Source organism: Elgaria multicarinata, chromosome 3, assembly GCF_023053635.1.
Source record: "Elgaria multicarinata webbii isolate HBS135686 ecotype San Diego chromosome 3, rElgMul1.1.pri, whole genome shotgun sequence".
Classification (NCBI taxonomy): Eukaryota; Metazoa; Chordata; class Lepidosauria; order Squamata; family Anguidae; genus Elgaria; species Elgaria multicarinata.
The window spans coordinates 17,224,430-17,241,422 of record NC_086173.1 but is presented as its reverse complement, the minus strand read 5'-3'; the positions used below and the strand labels follow the sequence as shown (position 1 = coordinate 17,241,422).

General features: G+C 46.1%; 1 protein-coding gene across 1 annotated transcript in view; it reads right to left on the bottom strand.

The window, feature by feature from the left end:
• Nucleotides 1-14,789, bottom strand: part of FGD1 (FYVE, RhoGEF and PH domain containing 1) — a 57,648-nt gene extending 42,859 nt beyond the window's left edge. The window contains exon 1 of the mRNA XM_063119434.1: nt 14,558-14,789. Coding sequence (XP_062975504.1) covers nt 14,558-14,687 — 130 coding nt within the window. The 5' untranslated portion in view covers nt 14,688-14,789. The remainder of the gene's footprint in view (nt 1-14,557) is intronic.
• Between the last annotated feature and the right edge of the window lie 2,204 nt (nt 14,790-16,993).

Here is a 16,993-nt window from a genome sequence, read left to right as displayed (position 1 = left end):
AGACAAGCTGGAGCATGTTCAGAGGAGGGCAACCAGGATGATCAGGGGTCTGGAAACAAAGCCCTATAAAGAGAGACTGAAAGAACTGGGCATGTTTAGCCTGGAGAAGAGAAGATTGAGGGGAGACATGATAGCACTCTTCAAATACTTGGAAGGTTGTCACACAGAGGAGGGCCAGGATCTCTTCTCGATCCTCCCAGAGTGCAGGACACGGAATAATGGACTCAAGTTAAAGGAAGCCAGATTCCAGCTGGACATCAGGAAAAACTTCCTGACTGTTAGAGCAGTGCGACAATGGAATCAGTTACCTAGGGAGGTTGTGGGCTCTCCCACACTAGAGGCCTTCAAAAGGCAGCTGGACAAGCATCTGTCGGGGATGCTTTAGGGTGGATTCCTGCATTGAGCAGGGGGTTGGACTCGATGGCCTTGAAGGCCCCTTCCAACTCTGCTATTCTATGATTCTAGATTAATTTAGGAAAAGGTTAGTTTCACTTAAGTCCATTGAAATCAAAGAAAGATCAGTCACAGTTCATTTATTCCTCTGATTTCAATGGAACATGAACATGTTTCTCTGAGCTGGAGCGGAGTTCTGTAAATTCATATAAAGTAACCCACAGGGAGCTTGTACGTTGCTGTAACTGTCCAGGAACTTAAGATCTCTATTCAAATTAATGGACTTTGTATTTAACCAGGTTATAAACTTCAATTCCGAAACAGAAGATTGCCTAAAATAAAGATATAATCTGTTTCCTTTCTTACTTATTCTGCCCATTTGACAACTGTCTTTATTGAACTATTGAATCAATAGTAGCCTAAATTGTAATGAAAAATGATTAGGATTAAGGGGTGATGGTGGAGATTAAATTGTATGAGATTGCTCTTTACCTCTCTTTCAGTCCTGCAGTTCTATTATCCTCTCCCTTATCCGTAAACACACACACAGTAGGTAGACAGAACTAGAACCCCCAAACACCCAAGCAAGTCCAAGGACATTTTGATACCTGAGTCAGAAAGCAAAAATGACTGTAGCTTCTCACTGGGAAGAATCTACCAGGAAGTTCTCTTGCACAGGCCCAGCAAAAATGAGTAGGGATACTCGCATAGCTATCATTCCTTTCAAATGGATTTCCCTGGTGGATTATGCCCTAAAGCTAGATCTTTCTGGCTCTTACACCACCATCCTTAATGATGGCCCAAACATGCTTCACAAGGTGGCAGCAACTGCCTCCAAACACTGTTCTCACTCCCTAGTATAATCCCTTCTTCCACCAAGAGGACCCCAAAAACCCAGGTGTACACTCACCTTTGTGGAAGTCTGTGCAAACACTGCCTTGCTTTCCAGGGGCCCAAGTCCTTTTGCAGTTCCAGAGAACCTGGTTATGAAGTCAAAATTCCTGCTGCTGGCTCTGTTCCTAGCAACCGTCAAGCCAAACACTTTCAAACAGCACTGCCCAAACAGGAACCTACCTGCCTCTTTAAGGTGGTAGAATCTCCAAGTGGAATATGAGACACAGAGTTAAGTGTGTTTGCGTGTGACTGACAACAGAGTAATATTTTTCCTCTCAGAGGCACCATCTATGAGCTAGAGGCACCATCTATGAGCTGAAACCAAGTCTAGTTCAATAAGGAGGGTGGAATTTCCGAATGCAAGGAACTAAACACCCTATAACATATAACTGAGTCTTCCAGTTAATCCAAGTGTTGGTGGCTCTATTGTTCCCACAGAAAGAAAGGAACCAGACTGATCGAAGATGACAAGTTTTATTGGAACAACCAGTAGTTTAAAAAATGAGTTCGGAGCTTCATAGATTTGGCCATCAAGTTGTTCTAATATTCACTGTGCGCGACAAACTGTTCTGTGAAACCCCAAAGTTCACATACCATCTTTAAACTGAGGGTTTTAAACTAACAGGCAGCCTTCAAATATTCAAAAGCAAACCAACTTCATTTATTTAAATATCACACCATGGAATTTATCTTATTTCTTCAGTTAAGTCATTAATCCTTCTTTCCTCTGTAGAGTCTAACTAAACATTACGGGAGAAATGGAATAGCCATTGTTCAGGGTCACTTCTTTGTAATGCCTACTGGAACCCAACATATGACATGATGTCATGCTGTATGTGAGGCTTTGAGCCAAGAGGACTCAAACTAAGGGGGCATGACCTGCACAAGAGGGTGTTCTTTCCTGGAAGACCCTGTAAACTGGATTGGGAAAACCCATAGGCCACATTGGGCCTACAGGCCAGAGCCTCCCCATAGCTGAACTAGATGTTACAAGGAACAGGTGCAGAACAGAACACCTCTGTCTTTCTCAATGTTTAGTTAGTGTCCAAATCTATCCTTTGTGTGTTCAGACAGCCAACTCTTTGGCAATAATTTGTCATTGCCAGGCACAATGGGATACACCAAGATGTGTATCCCTAATATTGAAGAGGAGATCCTGAATTAATACAGTGCTTGGAAGTGAATGCAGTCAGTGCAGTGCTTCAGTTGGCCCTGTGCAACTTACTTTCTCTCAGGGTAAGTTACAATGATGGCAACACAACTCACGTGTCAGAACACTGGTCAGGCTTAATTCATATAAAGCAGAGGGGGACAATTCAAAGTGGACTCACGCCTGCCCTTACATGCTGTTTTCTGTTCCCTCCTCCCCAGTTGGGGAGAGCAGGTTGTGAGGGGGAAAGCAGCAGCAGAACAAAGTTTAGCATCACCTTCCTCTTGCTCCTCTGATTTAAATCCCTCCCACCTCTTTATATGAATTCAGCAGCTGTCCATCTTCTAACACAGAGATCAATTACCATCACATGCACTTAGCCCCTCAGTCTATCTATAAAATGGGAGACCATAGCGATCTGACTCAGAAAGTGATTGTGAGGGCAAAACAAAACATGTTACAGAATAAAAGTGAAATATGTATGAATATATTAACAAGAACTACAATTTGTAATAAAAGGACGAACCAAAGCCATTTTTCTTGGGACTACCTCAGCTATGGTATCCTCAAATCCGGAAATTACATTTAGCAGCTTTCCTTCAGTCTATGAAAAACCCACCCTGGAGGATTCAAAGTCTCCCAACTCCAGACTCTCCTCACAGAATATTATCCTCAGAAGCGAGTTTGCAGCCATTCAAGTATCCATTGCTAAAGTTACTTGCAGCACGTGCAACATCCTACAACAGTGAGTTCCACAGTTTAACAGCACCTCACGTGCTTATCAATATTACCACTGTTCATTTATGGTTTCGCAGGATCTGCAGTAGTGGTCTGCACTAGAGTTAGGCCCAGAGGCCCATATAATGGAACCTTCCCCCTGGCAGTTCCCCTGGTTCTACCTTAACCCTGTCGGTGACCTCACCTCCAGGGCCCAGCCCTGCCAGTCCGACACGCCTGCTGCACTTCCGCCGCCCGCCGCACCCCATGTCAGGAGTTAGCCTCCAGGCTGCTCCATGAACGTTCTGGGGAGGAGCAGGGCATAATCTAACTAGCCAGGGTTCACGAGGGTTTGGCCTCAGAGCACATTGCCAACCGCACGGTTCACTGAATTCTGGAACAGGCAGAGGTAAGTACCTCCCTTCAGTAGCTGGGTAAACACAACCTGCTCCACACATCTGGGAGGAGGGGGGAAGGGCTTCCAGGAAGAAAGCAGGACTTTCGAACAGTGCTTCAGCCAGGTCCCCTTTCACTTTAGTCCTCACCCTCAACTGCAACATCGCTTAAGTACACATAACTGCCTTAGCGCCGATCCACCCCTCGTCAGCCCATGCCTTTCCCTTTGCTTTCTTAGGGTGTAAGCTCTTTGGGGTGAGGGACCTTATGTTACCATGTGACATAGCATGCACATGGACTGAGCTATATAATAATGGAAGTTAAGCACTGTTGTGGGGGAAAGGGGGAAATCACTCGGGTCTTTCCACATAAATCTGACCTTTGGCGATGGGGGCAGCTGGTCAAATGGCAAGCCCGCACGCCCTCCTCCCCCCACCCACCCCCCATGGAAATAGGAAACCCAGCTTGCTTTATCCCCAGTGGGTTACCTGTTCCATAAAAATGCTGATGCCATCTGTATTGTGGAGTGAAAGGAACAGATGGCAGAGGTTCCTTATGCACCAGGGTCCTGACCCCCTGAATCTCCCCCACTGTAATTCCAGCCTCAGGCTCTCTCTCAGGGCTTTTAAGTTCCTTCTCCCCCTCCCCATTCCAACTCATAACCCACCCACCCCAGTAACAGAAACCCTGCTGAGTCAAACAGATTAATGAGTCTCAAAGCAGGGATTAGACAATGATATGGATAAGGCGAAGGGGGGGTGGGTGGTGTTCAAGAGAACCCAGAAGCCTGCACAGACCTAGTATGGGTCATTAGGGGTCAGAAGGAAAATCCCCCAGACCGCTCACACAGGAAAAGTGCTTGGTACACAAGAGCTCCATTTTCGATTAACCAAAACTGAAGCAAGGAGGGCTTGAAAAATCCACAATGTCTTTAATATGTCCACCCCATGGTGAGGTGTAAAGGACTGGGCTGTACATAGTCCATTAAGGCTCTGAAGGTTATAGAACACGAAGTGTATTAGCAATGCCCCAGTGGGGGTGGAAAGGGGAAGGCGGAATACGGAACGGCCATTTCCAGCCTGCGAAGGACTGATAAGGTCCCGAGGTTTCTCAGAAGCAGCCTGCCTGCCTGCCAACCCAAGGTAATCTTTGTCTGGAGGTATTTGTGTCAAATCTGTCCAGGAGTCACCTACATAAGACTGTCACCTGGTAGCCAGGAGAGGGAGACACCCTGCCAGCAAAGGATTCTGGTAAAACAAAAGTGCAAATCATGGCCTTCGCCAGCAGATCTAGAGAAAGCAGGATATGTTTTTATTTGTGTTTGAGCAATTAATCCCTTCGCACAAATTGCAACCATCACAGCAGGGGAAACAGAAGAGCCCCCATCCTGTGTACAGACACGGCAATTTTACTTAAATTGTGGAAGTATTTGAAGAATTCCAGGAAGAGGACCTCCTTCCCATCTTGTTTGCAAGCCCTTGTCCCCTTCCTTCTGGCTTCTCTCTGTTATCCTCAGGGTTGATTATCTTCTATCCCATGGTTTCTATTGGTGAGGCACCACATGCCCATACCTAATCTTCTTGCCAGGCAGACTGGGGCAGAAGGGAAATCAAGTAAGGGCACTTCCAGACCGGGGTGGGGGTGGGGCTAGCACTACCTATCAAAAGACATTGTGCAGCTATTCCACTGCTTCTTTTTAAACATATTTTCCATGGTAAGAGAAAAGACAGAAGAAGCGGCGGGAAAACACAGGAGGAGGGTGCATGGAAGATGATGTCATCTGGACCCCCTGTAAAATTCCGTGAATGATGCAGGGTGCTGGTGCTATAAAAGCCTAGTCTGGAACCACCTGCAGTCTGAGGGCGTCTTCTGTGCTGCCTGGAGAGGTTTGACTAAAAACAGTGGTCACGATGACTAAAGATGTGAGGAGGTAGAAAGGAGCTGTGTGAGCCTTTGGGGCTTGCAATGTTGGCAGGAGGACGAAGAGGGAGCTAGGGCATTGCAGGAGCTAAAGTTGTGGGAATAGGCCGGACCTGCCTGGCATTTGGCTGGGACTTAACAATTTGGGCCAGCCTTCAGCCTTTGAATTCAATTTCAATACCAGTGCTGGAAAGATGTGGAATAATAATAATACCCAAGCATGTGCCAAGTTGCCTTTCCTTCACCACTTAGACTGTCCCCAAATTTAGAATTGAGGAAAACTTCTCTGAAGCAGGCTTAAGTACCAGCACCTCTTTTTCCAGAAATGAAGCCCCAACCATTTCCTTTGGGGGAGACTCACTGGAAACCCTTCCACTGGATCAGACACTCTTTCTCCAATTCACCACTTGCATAAGATCACACCTTTCTATTCTGTATTAATTAAGATGGGATATAAATGCAATAAACAAATCAATTGAAATATAATCAGCACCCCTGTTCACAACCTCGGAAACACTGGTGTGATGAAAAGCCCTACACCAGCCATAAACATGCACTGAAAGCATTGAGGAAATCCACTATTGAACTTTCTATAAAGTATAAGAACATGGTTCAGTGCAATCCTATAGAAATTTACTCAGAACTAAACCTCACTGAGTTCAATGAACCTTACTTCTAGGTACATGTGTATAGGATTGCAGGCTAAAGGGACTTAAGGCATATATAATCCATGTGAATTTAATTAGAATGTGTTGTGTCCAATTTGACAGAATCTAAACACTCACACACACAACCTGCATGACAACCATGCAAAAGATGTTGCAAAGTTGGGGCCTTGTCTACTTTCCAAGCCCTCCACTGGCACTGAAAATAACACAAACTCCTGCTACTTTTGAGCCACCACGTAGTCAAAAGGAAAGAAAACTAGACCCAGGGCAAAGAGTTTAGCTGGCTCAGGAATACTAGGTTTGGGGGCTTTTCTCTCTCAGTCGAAGGAGTTTGGCATTTCAGCACTCAGCCTTGGCAATATTCTCCTTTGCTTAAAAATCTGAGTTGGTTGCAGTCCACCTCCTGACTCCACCCTACAAACCTCTCTCTCTCACTAAAAGCATGTCCAGCTTGCAGCAAATTAAAGGCCTGCTTGCAAAATTACAGGGCACCAATTCCAAGCAGGAACAAGAGACATGATGGCAGTCTGGCTGCTTAACATCCACTACCCAGAATGCAAGAGGCCCCCTGGATTCAGGTTCTCAGACCTGGGAAGAGGAAAGTGGATCACATTAAGTTAAAGCAGACAAGCCCAACAGCTCCAGCAGGGCTTCATTAACTCTGCATGATAAACCCAGGAACAGTGGCTATACAGCAGTCTCTTCAGGAGTCTCCCACCCCACCCCAAAACAAAATCTGAGAACTTGCTGACCCCCAGCGTTCCATCTGCTGATGAAATACTAAACAGAATCTGAGCACATAAGAACAATCCTGGAACACGCCCAGGATAAGCACCACTTGGTGGGGGCAAAGAAAGATTCGTAGATCAGCTTACAGTGCCCCCCTCCCTTCCACAGGCAACTACAATTCAAAACAAGGAACACTGTAAGGGGCTGGAGCATTAAGGGGCTGGAGAGGGGAGGTGGTGGTGGTGGTGGTGGTTAGGGGTGATTCAGGATCCTTTGCTGGTCCATCCCACCAGCAACTTCAGCCCCAGGGCTCTCATGGAAGCTTCTGTGCACATGATGGGCCCATATGGAATGTATTAAGGGTTCTGCAAAAGAAAAAAGGTTGGAGGGAGGGAAGAGAAGCCAAATGTGGGTGGTGCAGCAGGATGTATCCTGCCCTCACCCTGCTCTGTTGTATGTGTGGAGGGCTGGGTTAACCCTTTCCATCCCACAAAATAGGAAGTAGGAGGCAGCAGAAAGAAAAAGGCTTTAATCAAATTGCTGAGCCTAGAATAACAGGAACTGTTAGGAAAAAGAAGGAATCCCCACTTCCTAGCCCACTAGAATAATGGAATTCTGGCATGGCATTTTGACTAGGCTAAATTGCAGGTCCTATCAGTATTGCCAGGTGCCTTTCTCCCTCGTGCCGCTCTACAGTCAATACAGAACAGATCTCCACATATCAAGAACCTGAAAGGATGTAGGTAGTGGGAGGTGAAATGCAAATAGGTGTTTTTTATAAAATGATAGGAGTGTGTTTTCAGAGTAATATAAGTGAAGGACAGGCTTCTTCCCTGAGCAGCTTGCACTCTAAATTATTATGGGATGTGTGGAACTCCCCAATATGTTGGCAGAACAGCTAAAATGGGGCAGAGTCATGGGCGGAACACTGGCGACATGGCGGAGGAGCACATTTATGCCACATCCTATACTCCTTCATGGCTCTATCGATGACACAACCTTACAGCAGCCATGGACATGGGAGATACACACAAAAACACCCTCACATTGATTTTTTTTTTCTTGGGAGGGGGGAATATTGTAAAAGCTGTGTCCATGTCAACAACATCCCCAACCCTGACCATAGGATATCGTGTAACCAGCATATAAAGCTCTGACATGGAGTCATGGACAATGTCAATGGTAGGCATGGCCAGGCACCAGCCAAGCGCCCACCACACAGCAGGAGTTATGTCTCTTCTTCCTTTTCACGTTTGCAACCTACTTGTTCACCCGCCCCTCACATGGGCTGAAATAACAATGGTAGTGAGGAGGTGCAGGAGATGCCCCTGCCTGCTTGCTCACTCGCTCTCTGCCTGTCAGGCAAGCAAGTGGCAGCAATGAGGATGAGGAGCAAGAGTAACCTGGTATTCTCCAGATTTTGGGGACTGCAACTCCCATAATCATTTACCATTGGCCATTCCTGCTGGGACTAGAAGTTGTACTCAAGGACATCTGAAGGGCACCATGTTGCTTATCCCCAACTCAGATGATATCTCTCTCTGGCCCCATTTCATGCACACTTATTTTATTTATTTATTACATTTATATACTGCCCCATAGCCAAAGCTCTCTGGGCGGTATATAAATGTTATCAGGTGAACTGGCAGGTGGTGATGGGTGGGATTGGTCCCATGGGTTAGCAGTGGGTGGGGGGAGTTGATTGGATTCTGAGGCTGGGTGCTTGTACGCCCAGTGTAGTATTTGGGGTCTCAGAGGTCTTCCTACAGAGCTGCCTGGGGTCTCTTGGAAGCTCTGTGCTTTCCGCCTATGCTACTGGGGTTCATACATTGCGGCCCTATGGCATTGTTGTGTATGCATTGATGGGGCATAGTGTTGTCCTGGCCATGAACCCAGATCAGCTAGTGTAGTTGCTCCTTCCGTTGCAAGGTGGGATGAGACCACATGCTCCACAACCTGCCTCCAACTTTATATCCTGCAGTCCTTCCATTCATCTCTAGTCCTTTCCCCAACGTCGAAGAATTATTTGATCAGTAAGCCCTTGGAAACAGTGATCAAAGAGCAGTTATAAATTTCCCCCATTTGTATCTTCCTTTTTTCTCTTCCTCCTGTCTCATGACTTTATAGACTAGCTATTTATAGGTTCCTGCTCAATGACATTTATTATACATGAAGATCTTCTTCATCAGCATGTTGTTGTTTGTCTGGTAAAACAGTTTGGGTTTAGTTGTTGCAGGATTTGTTAGGGTGCAGAATACATGTGCACATAGGAAGGGCTGGCTTCAGGTCTGAGGGGGGCCCTTCTTACAACAGTGCCCCTCCCCCACAGCTAATATACGCTGCAAGCTGTGGCAGTGAGCCAACTATCTACACAGCATTTGCGTGGGGCATTATGGGAAATTAAAATAGTGGCCCCAGATCCAGGCATCTGGGAAGGCCCTGTCAGCTTCTGATTCCTGCACACATTTGGGAGTCATCTCCTGGATCAAGTTGAAAGGACCTAGGAAGTTTGCCATCGATAAGAAATCCCTTTTCTTACAGCCATCTACGCTAGTGGCCATCCTTGCTTCTTGCGGTACTTGTTAGTCATTTCCAGCAGTTAAATGTGCATTTTGTAAAGCAGTGTTTCCTTTCGTCAGGCCGGAATCATCCTACAGGATGCAATTTGGGGCAGGGAGGGGGGAGGAAACCTTACTCCCCCAAACCCCTTTCACTACCTTAATAGCCAGGATAACGGTCCCAATGCTGCTGTTAATTTCCTGCAGTGCCAGCAGAATGTCACAATGACGCAGCACTGGCACAGCTATTAGTACGCCCCATCCGAAATTATTTTATTTGCTGGCACAGCAAGCCTCAGGATCCTGTCATTAGCAAACAACATACACCCCTCAACGGTCTTCTCAAACTAGACCTCTTTCCTGGCTCAGGCCTAGTCTTCCCCTCCCCACTCAGAGCCTGGCAGCTGTGGCTGACACAGTGAACTACAGCCCCAGAGCTCCCCAGCCCGGCCCCTTTCTAAAGATAGCTCTTCTCACCCAGATGGATGGAAAAAAATGGTGGGGCCAGCCCGATGAGATGGCAGGCAAGGGAAGGCAGCAGGAATCTTCCCCAAGGCCCCCTTGCTTTCCTTACTAGCCCACACACTGTCAGGAAATTTTGGTGCCCAAGTTAGAAAAGCCCCCTACTCACTCTTCGAGAAGAGGCACAATCCAACAGGAAGTTCTCCTGCACAAACTCCACTGAAGTGAATTTGTTCCCATTCATTTCAGAAGCTTAGGCAGGAGAACTTTCCAGCTGATTGTGCTCCGCAGGTCACATCTGCCTGGCTGTCGCTTTGCCACCCTTAATGATGCCGGAAACCTCTTGCTTCAGGCATCCTCCGAAGTGGCCTTATCATAAGACTTCGTGCTTTGCTCCAGTCACTCCAAAATTTGACGCACAGCTGCTCTAAACCCAAGCTCTCCAATTCCAAGCCCTGCTTTCTTCCACTCTCATCCACCATTTTATTCTGATTACGTAGGGAGGCACAAGGGAACACCAAAGGAAGCATAGATCCCCAACGCTATCCTCTAACCGGGATCCCACATCTCCTACGACTAACAATACTACAAGGATCTCTCCTGTTGGTCTGACAGCGCTAGAGAAGGGTGGGAGAATTCTTCAGACATTTTTTTCCTCACAGGGTTGCAAACTTTAATCAACAGATTATCCAATGAAAGCTTTCAGATTGGCCATCCCATAGCTTAACTTGTGCGACTAACGGCTAACAGTACTCTTGATTATTTCTGAGGCTTTTTGTGTCCAGTATACTACTGTAATAGGGAATGAGAAAGGAAGTATTAAAGATGCCTTTTGTGTCTAACAGTTTGCAGCACAATCTTACACATGTCTACTCAAAAGTAACTCCAGTTTAATATAATAAGACTTACACTTAGGTAAGTGACTGCAGCTTTGGTTTATGAAACTGTAACCTCATGTTTCTTTAAATATCTCAAAAAGGCACTCGAAGTATTGTAATGTGCATATTTAAATATAAATAACAAACCAGTTGTGTATTTTTTTAAAAAATGAGATGAATTCAAAAGTCCTTAATAAGTTGATAGTCCTATTTTTAGCCTTTTTTAAAGGCTTGAAATCCTTTTCCCATGGTTCTTTTTCTTTTACACATTTGCCGCAAAGACAAGAGAAAGCACTGACAGATGAACTGCTGAGTTAAACTACACCTAAGCCTTGGTTCGCGTTGCCTTACAGAGCTTGCTTCAACGTTTCTTTGTTTTTAGTACCCCCTGTGCTCCTCTAACCAGAAGCCAATGAGTCCTGAGCTCCTGGTCTCCTTAAACTTTTTTGAGTCTAACCCACAGGCGGGATTAGACGGACGAGGCCTTCCTATCCCATCCTGAGCCAGGCTCTGGCCCCCAGATAGTCCCCTTGTGGGTTTTCCTGGAGCCAGGATGTGGCTTTGCTTTTATGTCAACCCAGCAGCGTTCCTCAGGGCTTTGTAATGAAGGAGGACGGGGGAGGAGATCAGAGACAGAACCATTGCTTCGGGTGAAAGAAGTGGGCATGGGACAAAGATGGCCAGCACCTGGTCCAAAAGAACTCAAGTTTCTCCTTCAACCACAATGTACAGAGCATCTAAACATTCATTTTGAACACATCTGATATCTCCCCCCCCCCCGCACCCCCCTAAAAAAGCCTAAATACTACAATTTCACTTCCGGGCTCCATACAAAAACTATAAATCCAGTCAGCCAGCCCTCCTCCTTTAACCACAAGATTCCTGCCCCTTTCCAGAACCCCAAGTCCTTTTCAGCTCCCAAGTCCTTCTGCTTTGACCTATATCAGATTGAAGGTAACTGGGGAGAAAGCCCACAAGAGTCCTGTCTGTCACCCAATCGCATATAACCACTATGCTCTGCTGCCTCCTGAAGAAGCCAGGACTTCCAACAGACTTCCTTTCAAGCAGGGCATTTTGTTTTCAAGCAATGCAAAGTCAGCCAACTCCTATTGGAAGCAACAAACCAAGGCTTCCTTTGTGGCTGAAAATCTGGATTGCAAGATGGAAGCACAACTGCAGGCAGACACACACGTAGGCACAATCTTTAAGAATAGGGTAGATCTGTCTGGGTCTCTTTTGCTATTCTGTGCTGAAGGAGTGTAAAATACAGGAGGCTAGAGTCTGACATAAGAAAGCAAAAGCAGAAGTCACCCACCTCCTCCCCAACAGTAAACCCTCAACCTTTCACACCCCCATATAATTCTCATGTCTGACACCCAACAATCCTGGCCCGGATCACTGAGGCGGCCCACACAACCACCTTTTCAGTTTAGCGTTATGCTTCCTTCCCACCTTTTGCTCAAGGGAGAAGTGGGTGGGTCCATGATATGAAAGAAGGGAGGGCTGGCAGTTAGGATTCCTGGACTCTCTACCCAACACATGGAGGGAAGCAAAGCCTAATGGGCAACTCATGCTTGGGAGGGAAGAAGAAGAAGGGACACATAGGTGGTATTGCAACAACAACGACAATAATGTAACGTAGTAGATTCCCATAAATGGATTCGTTAAGAAAAAAAATAAAGGAAAGAAACCAGTGCTTAAACCAAAACCGAATGGATTTTACAATTGAAAAGCTTGTGTCTGTACAGTTTCTCTGCACTGTGGCAGCATCCACCCTAACAGATTCTCAGTCTCACCAGGTGCTGGCTCAGGCACAGAGTAAAAAAAAAAAAGGCACAAAGCTTACCCTAGACTGAATCAACAAAGGAAAGAGGCGGGGATGGGATGGGTTTGCCCTGCCTCAGAGAACAAAACTGGGGCCAGAAAACATCCACTTTTAGACCCCATTCCATTCCCTTTCTTACAGCTGAACACAAAAGCCAATTATCCAGGCCTCCAGGCATCCTTTTCTAGCCACTAGGAAGCACCACCTTCCTACTAAAGGCTGTTGCCTGAAGCCATGAAGGAAACAGACATGATAATAAGTGGCAGTTTTGAAGAACCAGTGCCCAAAGATGTGGGGGGAGGTATTGAGGAAAGAGGACCCATTCTTTGGTCATATTTTCAGCCACTGTGAAGGAAGACTATTTAGTTCTTTCTTTCTTACGAATCTTCCTCCCACCCACCCCAATAGATTTTCTCAGAGTGTTTCTAAGAATACCAAACTTGCAAGGGTGACTCAAATGTGTCAGTACCGCGTGTGAGATTCTTCACAGCAGGCTGAGCTGGGGGGTTGGGAAAGGAGAGGACACACACTTATCCTCTTCTTTTCACATTTCACACTTGCATCTTGATAGGATGCAGTTTGGGACCAGATACAGAAAAAAAAAGGGCATCAAATCCTGGCTTAAAATTTTATTCCATCTATGAATAAAGAAGTAGCCAAGAGATATGACCAAGCCTTTCTGTCCACAACCTGCAGCCCCCTCCAAAGTCTTTATGCCCCCCCAAAGAGTACCCTCCACCAAATCCCCTGCCAATTTTCCTGCCGCTTGTAGCTTCTCCCAGAAATTCTCATACAGAGTGTTCTTTACCACTACTAGCAACAAGGAAAGAGCTATCTGAATCAGGATTGCTGGTGTGTGTATGCATACGTGTGCATGTGGCTTCCAACCCCCAAGCTAGCATCATATGTGGCCCTTGGGGTCTAAAACAGTTGTTTGTTAAACACTCTTGAGCCCTGGTGTGGACAAGTGGAAGGGAGTTCCACCGGTGCAGCTTAGGCCAAGTCCATATCAGATGGATTCAGTGTGGAGAAAGTGGTCTCCAAAAAGGCTAACAAGTGAACTGGAAGAATGCCTGCATTGGATCTAGAAAAAGTATTTGCAAATAATGCATGTAGAATTAGAATATCTAACATCTGAAATAAAGAAAGGTAACTGGGTTTTCCTTGGAGGCATCAGAAGTGTTACTCAAGATGTTGGAATGGACTTAGAGCACACAGGCTCAGAAGCTGATGTTCTTGCACACCCTCCACCTCTTTTGAGCCTCCTCCATTACAATTTAACTGTATACCTCTTTGTTTCAAAAGCTGCCTTCTTGGACTTGTTGCAGCTTTGGGGATTTGAAGAGCAAAGAATCAAAATGGCAGGGTTGAAAGAATACTAGAAGGATAGGCGACAGCCAACTATAGGAAGGATAAGAAAGAGTGGACAGAAAGGAGAGCTGCACTACCACTGTAAGCACGTTGGGGCAGAAGACTACAAAGCAGGCGGCATAGTTCCTCCTGTAATCCAGCCACTCTGGGTTAGTTTTAGGAGGGACAATGTTTTGCAAGACAAGGCGAAAGAAAGAAAAGCGACCCACTCTAATTTTAAGAGCCATAGTGACCCGAAGCTGCTGCAAAAGCCACCGATGAAAAATCCACATTTGACCGAGCTTCTATACACCCTCCTAAATCCTCACCAGAAACCAGATATTTTTCTCCCCAAAGAGACAGCATTCGTCTGAATGTACTGCTCTAACCCCTGGACTCCACTCCCCCAAATACGGAAGACTGAGCCTAGATGCTCCTGATGCAAGCTCTCTTTGCTTTAACCATTAAGCACGACTTTCCTTGCTAGAGATGAAAATCCAGACCAAGAATCCCCCTCCTCATCTACGCTCAGATTTAAGGATAAACCAAGGCTCAAATATAGAAATCGAAAGCCCCCAACCCCAAGTATTCCCCTCCCCCATTCACCTCGCGCTTACCGGCTCGGATTTGAGGTGAAGTAGCTGCTGCTCCTTCAATGTGATAGGAGAACCTGATGGCTTTGAACTGCTGGGAATAAGATCCACTGGGTTCCGGGCTGGGCATCCCCATCACGCTGGCCCTCTGCATGATTGCACTGCAACCCCCCCTCCCCTCCTTCAGTCCCCTCCGAAATCCCTCCGAGATCGCCCCCAAAACGCCAGGCTGCTTGGAGTCCCCATCAAATTGCCCGATCCCGTTCAATATATATAATATAATAACAGTGAATATGAATGCAGCTAGATCGACCAGATAGATCCGCTGGAACGAAGGAGGGGGGTGATCAACAGAGTCTATGGATGATTCCCCCCCCCTTTCTCTCTTGCTTTAAGACAGATCCTTGCAACAAGTCAGCACAGCTCTTGCAATAAGCATCGCCTTGGCCAGGAATGTATCAGAAAGCATATCCACGTTGGAGTGTCTGCTAAGTCCCCCTCTCCCCACCCGCTCCACTTCGCTTCCTCCTCCCCCTCCTCTCTCCACACACAGACTCCTTGGTGAGTGGGTTGGCTCTTTCATACTGCAGCGCCAGGCGCTGAGAGCAGATTGCTTGCAAGAAGATTTTTCAAACCCTCCTCTTCAGCCAGTTTTTTTAAAAAACACACACACATATATATATATTTTTGTGGGGGGGATAGAAATGGGATTGCATTAGCCACACACAGTCATGAATGTCGATTGGCTCTTGCTGCCTGCCTAGGGAGGAGGAGGAGGAGATTTCTCTCTCTCTCTCCAGCTCCAGGAGGATATTGACAAAAAGGCTGAAAAAAGGGGGTGTTGGCAATTTATTTCCTCCCGCTTGGGAGGGTTCCACTAACAGCTGTTGTTTGAAAAATCAGCTCGTTTTGAAGTTCTCCTCTCCCAGCCCCCTCTCCTACACTCTCAAGAAGATTTCCACTCTTTGGGGTAAGTCTAAACAGGGAGCGGGCTAAAAGCAGACTTTGATCTCTCCTTCTGTTTAAGCGAATTGTAAATTTGGGGAAACAGTTAACGCTTGGATTGCCTCCGTCCTATTCCCCATCTTATGATTTCTTGGCCACACTGTCTGCTTGCCCTGCTGCCTCAAACGAATCTCTCCAGACAACATTTCAAGTCAGACTGGGCCTGTTCAGACAACACGCTAAGCCATGGCTACGCCGCTAACTCTTTTGCTGAAAATGGTTAGCGAGCATGTTTAAACTGTGGTTATGTAGTCACCATGGTTAGGAATGGTTCACACGACACACGTAAGCCATAATGTTTAGCTCAAAATGCTTAACCATTCTGAACAGGCTCTTTGTCCGTTCTGATCTCTGCAGTTCCCAATAAACCCTCAACTTAATGCCCAAGTGAGTTTCGATGCTTAAAACCACAATATAAAAGTACAACAAGAATAAAATGAAGCAGCAATGTAAAGATTTAAAATAAAGATTTAAAACAGATTATGTTTAAAACTCCCTTCAGCCACAGCCAACATGGCTGATCAGGAATGCTAGGAGTTGTAGTCTGAAACTTTTGGAGGGCACCCAGTTGGTGGAGGCTGCCTTGAAATAAATCCCACCTTCAAAAGTGGTTGCTTTCCCTCCCCTTTCTCTTTTGGAAGATCTCCTTTCTAGTAAGGCTCAAATAACCAGTAAACATCTGATCTCCACTTGTTTTCAGAGATATTTTAGTTGTTTCTTCATCTAAAATTGAGCCTCCTGGAAATTCTGGTACTCAGGTTTTCCAAGGAAATTTCACAATTTAGTAGACTTCCAACACGGTTGTAAACTCTGATCTGTTTTCAAGCAGCTACATCCTACTTTTCAAAACATAATAATAATAAAAATAGCATGGTCTGGATTTTTATGGTTTCACAGCCAAATTCAGTTGCGCTTTTTTTTTTTAAAAAAAAAAACTGCTTTTGAAACTAAACGGCAACTAAACAGGCTTCTCAGGATAGAAGAACAGAGGTCAGTGCCTATTTAAAACAGGCCAAAAAAACACCCCACCCCTCTTCCTTCTCTGAAACCCTCACAGAACAAACCAGTTGTCTGCCCTGCACATGGTGGAAAAAAACTCTCTCAGATAATATGCTTGCAACCACAACAGCTGTGGACAATCTAAGTGATTTAAAGGCACAGAACACTGCTTTTGCCAAGCCAGGAGGTGCACTGGCCGGGCAAGACAGTGATGCCCCTTTCATGCCAATGTAATCAAGGCAGCGGTGCCCAGTTTGTTTCCTCTGCTGATTGTGGCAATTCTGCTTTCATCTCAGAAATCAGCCTTGAAAGCACCTTCCTTTGGGTTGGTTGTTGAAGATTTTTCTCCCCACCCCGCAGCAGAGTTCTTTGCATCCATCCTCCCTGCTATCACTGATGTTCCCCTGCGCCCACGGGGCTCTGTTGAACCTTGCACACTCTGGCCCTCCTCAGAAG